Source organism: Geospiza fortis, unplaced genomic scaffold (genome assembly GCF_000277835.1).
Source record: "Geospiza fortis unplaced genomic scaffold, GeoFor_1.0 scaffold121, whole genome shotgun sequence".
Lineage (NCBI taxonomy): Eukaryota > Metazoa > Chordata > Aves > Passeriformes > Thraupidae > Geospiza > Geospiza fortis.
In genome coordinates, this window is record NW_005054346.1 from 1,495,272 (window position 1) to 1,501,271 (window position 6,000).

At 40.3% G+C, this 6,000-nt stretch overlaps 1 protein-coding gene across 1 annotated transcript in view; it reads left to right on the plus strand.

Annotated features, from left to right (window-relative positions):
* SLCO5A1 (solute carrier organic anion transporter family member 5A1) overlaps positions 1-6,000 on the plus strand; it is a gene marked incomplete at its 5' end in the record, with an annotated part of 73,119 nt that overhangs the window by 34,837 nt on the left and 32,282 nt on the right. The window contains one exon of the mRNA XM_031058625.1: positions 3,754-3,974. Within this exon, the coding sequence (XP_030914485.1) occupies positions 3,754-3,974 (221 nt within the window). The remainder of the gene's footprint in view (positions 1-3,753; positions 3,975-6,000) is intronic.

Consider the following 6,000-nt stretch of genomic DNA (forward strand, 5'->3'; position numbering starts at 1 on the left):
CAGCTGTCTATGCCAGTCCATCAAATGTTTGAAACTGTTTTTTATTCAAATGTGGTAACTGTAGGGGTATCTGTTAGAAATCATTCATCGTGTTGTTGTCTTTGAGAACTGTTAATGTGCTGTATAGGGACCTCATTAGTTGTGGAGTAGCCCTTGGCGATCTGTCAGGTGCTTTGAATCAAATTTTCTTCTGCTGACACTTTTGAGTGTTTTCCTAGTTCAAAATCTTTTTGATACTTGGGTCTTCCTATATAGTCTTTCATCAACATTCTACACAAGAAGTTTAAAGGAATTCCTTCAGCATTGTCTGGTCCTTCCTTAGCTTTAATTGCTTTATTTGAGGTCCTAGGGCTTGTGCGGATGCCTTTGAGGTATTCTTCTGCATATTTTCTTTGACTTCAGAAGACAGAAAATCAAGGGTTTTTAAAATTAATTAAATTAATTAAATAAATTAAGCTCCTGTTCTGACCTCTCAATTTCCCACTGTAGGTGTCCTTATTATTTTGGTACAGTCTTTTGTCTGTTTTCCAATTCTTTGATATTTCTCCAGGAAGTTGTGAAGTGTAGATGGTGAGATAGTTGCAACCAGTGCTGCATTTGTGACATCTCCAGCATTTGGTATGCTGTTATAACAGTCCCTTTGGATTTGAATTTCATCTTGTACTACATTACAGGCCCTGTCTCCTTTGCTGTTTCCTCCTGAGTGGGTGGTTGCAGATTTCTGCATATTGTTGCACAGATTGTTTCTTTGATCACTGCCTTTGCAGCTTCTGCCTTTGAGATCCTGCAAAGGATGTTGCTACATTTTTATACAGACTACGGATTTATTTCGTCTGACAGTGCTGACTAATCCTCCTAAAAGTCTGCTTTCTAATCCATGTATGTTATCAGCTAAAATGAATGAATAGAGGATTTTCTGTTTACATAATATCAAAATTAGTCAAAACTTTCAGTCACTTATATTTGCCTTGCAAAAGCTTCCTGTAAGCTTCTAATAAAAATAGTGTTACACATGGCTGTTTATTTGTTGTTTGCCTGTGTGTAATCATTTACCATGCAAAGCGTTGCATATGAATTTGTCTTCATTGAAAAATCAAGTTTGCAATATCTTTGCATTACAAATGAGGCAAAATGCTTTTTGTTTCTTGTGCAAGAAATTCTGTCTACTCAGAATTTAAAATGTTTTAAAATTTGAACAAATATATAATTAATAGTGTAAAGGTAGTACAAAAATATGTAAAAATTGTTCTTGTATTGGGTTTGCACAGCAAGGTTTTGGTAGCAGGAGGGCTACCGGGGTGGCTTCTGTGAGAAGCTGCTGGAAACTTCACTTCTGCCTGAGAGGCAATGTCAGCTGGCTCCAAGAGGAGGCTGGCCAAGGTTTACACCATCAGTGGTGGGGGTAGCACCTTTGGGATAACAGATTTAAGAAGGGAGGAAATAAAGAGACGTGTGCAACACCAGCAGCAGTCACAAGAGAGTGTAATTAGAATATGTGGTAGAAACAGCTCTGCAGACCCCAGTGTCATTGAAGAAGGAGGAGGAGGTGGACGTGCTCCGGGTGCCAGAGCAGAGATTCCCCTGCAGCTAATGGGAGCCCTTCATTACATGTTCTCTCCCCTGCCCTGCTGAGGATGGGGAGTGATGAGAATGGCTTTGGTGGGCACCTGGCATCCAGCCAGGGTCAACTCACTGCGATTCTGGAAATTTGATTTGAAATGAAAAAAATTGTCATTGTTGTGGTTGGATATTATAGTAACGTGATTGACTTCACTGGAATTTCCAAATACCAGCGTAGATTTGTGTGGTGGGTTGGCTTTGGCTGGCTGCTAGGTGCCCACCAAGCTGTCTCACTCCCCTTCCTCAGCAGAACAGGGAGAAAGTACAGTGGAAAGCTCATAGATCGAGATAAGGACAGGGAAAACCCCCACTAATTGCTATCATGGGCCAAGTAGATTTCATGTAGGGACATTAATTTATCACCAATTAATAAGAGAGTAGGATAGAAAGAATTAAAAAGAAACCCACAAGCACTTCTGACCAACCCTTTCCCTATCCCAAAGGTCGTCTTTGCTCCTGACTCTTCTATATCCTCCACTGGAATGATGCAGTGGGCTGTGGAAAGGGGGTTACAGTCAGTTTGTAACACCTTGTCTCTGTTGCCCCTTCTCTGCTTCAGACAGTCTTTTATTAACTAGTCCAGCACAGGTCCTTTCTGTGGCGTTCCTCCAGGAACAGAATGTTCCAGCCTGCAGCATCCCCTGCGGGTGACATGTCCTGCCTGAAAACCTGCTCCTGTGGGAGCTCTTCTCCACAGGCCACAATTCCTGCTTGAGTCTGCTCCAGTGTGGATCCCCACAGTGTGGAGGTGGATACCATGGTCTTGTCCTGCGACTGCAGGTGAATCTCTGCACTTGGAGCTCCTTCTCCTCTTCTTCTCTCACCTTGGGTCTGCAGGGCTGTTTCACTTCACACAGTTACTGTGCAGTGTTTTTTTCACTTAAGTAAGTGAACACCAAGGTGCCACAAACATTCTGATAGGCTCAGCACTGGGTAGTGGTGGAGCTGTTTTAAAACTGGCTGGAGCTGTCTCTGTCCAGCATGGGACAGCTCATGGTATCTTCTCACAGAAGCACCTCTGCAGTCCCCACCCTGCTACCAAAACCTTGCCATGTACACCTGGTACAATGAGATGAGTCTGTAGGGAAAACTGCACTTCTACTATGTAAAAAGAACTTTGGGGGTGGATTCTGAGGTTGTCCTTCTTTATGGAACCATCTATGTGAGGTTATGTTTCCCTTAGTCTTCCACTGTTAGAGGAGAAATGATGTTATCTGACACTCTGCTCTCAGTGTTCTGGCTGCTGACTCGAGTTAACTCCACAGGAGTTTCTAGTGCGACCCTTTTGCCCATCTGTGGTGCTGTGGTGAATTCCAGGAAGCTTTTTGGCTGCAGGGAGGACAGCTCTACGGAGCTGAAGAGCTCTGCTCTGTATCCCACACATTGTCCCTTCTGTGGGGATGTGCCAGGTCATTCCCTGAGAGCCAAGGGATCGTTTCAGAGTTATTTTTATATCCCATATTTAAAATACAGAGGGAGAGAAGAAGAAATCCTTTATGAAGGCTATTTCAGGTTGCAGTTACAGAACAGAGTTTTGGGCATAAACCCTGGAATGAATTGTAGTACATCAGTTGTTTACATTCAGGCTTTGGGAGCTCAGTTGTGAAGGGAGAGAATTGGACAGTCAGGGCAGTGAGAGGTGGGCACTGGAAAGCAGAAAATATTTAGCCCTGATATATCTATCAGGACATTTTATCTCCTCATGAAATAGATAGCTTTTTCTGTGTTCTCCAGAGAAATACTATATTGCTCTACTGGGAATTATCTGTGAAAGGCTAAGTCAAAGTGATTATCTAATTCTCAGCACTTGGTACTGAAAAATTACCGAAACTGAAAATTTGTGGTAACTTAAAGCTGACACTACTTAATAAAATTTGGTGGGGGCTGGATAAATACCTTTCAGTAAATAAGCCAACAGAAACATCTTCTGATTAAGTGCAGAAGGTGCAGTATTTTTACTGCAGTAAATTTAGTGCAGTAAAGGTTCTCCCCCACTCCAATTCTTTACTCTTAGTTTTTCATATTTTTGCAAGTGTGTCTTTCTAGGCAGCGCAGCTTCTAATGGCAACTTTGATTTTTTTGTTTCATGTAATGCGTTTGCTTTTGTTTCCATTTCTGTTTTCCTGGCATTAGGTGGAGTGGATTTCTCCTTTGTGCCATTGCTATGCTCCTTGTGATATTTCCCATGTTTACCTTTCCGAAAAAGCTCCCTCCTCGACATAAAAAAAAGAAAAAGAAGATGAACTCTGATGATGTGTCAAGTGATGATGACGTGATGAAAGAGAAAACAAGTAGCAAAACAGAAACAGACAGTTCAGTTTCTGCCTCTATGGGATTTGGAGAGAATGTTAAAGGTAAAGTTTGTTTTTAATTTATAAATGCTTAGATTTGGTGTGCAGGGTCATCCAGGATTGTATGGGTGTAATTGAAGGCAGTTTTGCCATCCTATATTTGCTATTATGTTTTGCTATTGAGATTTTAATAGACGCTCATCCTCTAAAATGACAGGGTGCAGCAGTGACTGTAGGACATCCTTTTCCTTGAATTGTCAGTGTTTGTGTACCTGTAACAAGCAGGTAGGCTATTTCCTATGGTTGCAGGACCCCTACCACATGTATTTATGCATCTTAGAGTTTGCAATTGTCACACCTACTTTATAAGCTGAACTTCATGGAATAACATGCTCTTCCACAATGTAAGTGAAACAAGTAGAAGGAATTCTGGTATGTGATTTCAAATACATGATTGTATTTGGGTAAGTTCATAGAGAAAGATTCTTTGTTTCTTATTCCTTTCCTGTCTGTTTTGTACTGCAAACTATTTTCTGAAGGCTAAGACAAATAAAAGCTGTGCTAATTTTGATATGTGAAGAGATCAAAAGATTGACAAGTAGTAGAGATTTTTATTTTACTCAAGGAGTAACCATTACTGTAAAATGTAACAGTAAGTAATAATCATTGACAAGTTGCCTGGGGAAGAAGGGCGCAGTGTTGCTACAAATTGATTAAAGTTAAGCATATAGAATTCAAATTGACGATACAGACTTAATAGTATCATAAAATTGAATAGTGTAAGACAAGAGTGAATGTGCCTCAATGCCATTGTGTTGTTAGTTCTGTTGTGTCCTCCTTGGATTCTATGATGCAAATGCTGGTTGTGCCATTTCAGGGTAGCCTGATAAATGCAGCTGGAACTGGGAGAAACCATGAAATATCTATTGTACCATCAGACATAATTTGAACTCAAAACTTTTAAGTGTTTGTTGAGATAGACATTAGTGTTACTCTTTATTTGGATAGAAGTCCAGGGTATAATGATTGGCAGACTTTTTAATGAAACATTTATGATCACTTTTATGCTGAGTAGACAAGGCTTAGCAAAACCAGCTGTTTTTAGACTAAAGCCAGTGTAATTTAAAGTTATGTTTGCACACCTACATACTGATTTGCTCTGTATTACATTTACACTGGTTCTCTCAGGGTACCTAAAGTTACTGTTAATTTCTACAGAAGTGAAGAAAAAAGAGGATAACAGAACTTTCTTGGTGATTTTATTAGCTTACAGATCAGCTTCTTAAGGTACAAGGCAAGCAAAGAGCAAGCAAATATCAGATCTTTCAGACCATTTTCTCCCTTTGTTGGCAAAGTGGTTGAAAATGTGATGAAGAAGCAAAAAAAATTGTTCCTTCTTCCTTTAAAGACTCTAGTCTCCACATTTGTGAGTCTATTTTCTCCTCAATCCACACAACTAGTTGTGGTTTTTATTTGCCTTCAAACCTACTGGCCTCTGATTAGTGGAAGTAGTTCAGAGGTAGTCCTGTCAAGATTTTCTCAGTAGCACAGGGAACTGGGGGAGTCCAGTCTTTGCTGGACTCCTTCCTAATGATTGCAGACAGTGTCAGATGGGCTGCTTCACCCTTGGGCGTGCCTGGTGAAATGCAGTGTACAGGTGAGCTGCAGCTGGGTGGGTTTGCTGGCGCAGGTTCTCTGATACATGGTTTCACCTTCCAGGCCATGTTGTCCCTACAGGCATAGCTGATACAGAAAAAGCAAGAATGTTTTCTAGGACTGTTTTTTACAAAAATAAAAACTTCTGTATGTCTCATTTTGACATGTGTTTCTTTGGTATGTATCTGCCTAGATGTATAACATACATTCTATGAAATTCTATATGAATATATTAATGGAGCTACCAAATTAGAATTTTTACTACACAAAACTTCTGGTTTTCTTTAGACGAGAAAGTTCACCATGTGGAACAGTGAAAAGAAACATGCCAGAAAGATAGCAAGCTAGTCGAGATAAGCAGAAAAAGTATTTTTCTATAAGCTGATAATAGCTTTCCCATTCAGTGTCAGTGTTCATTTACTCTTGCAAAGAA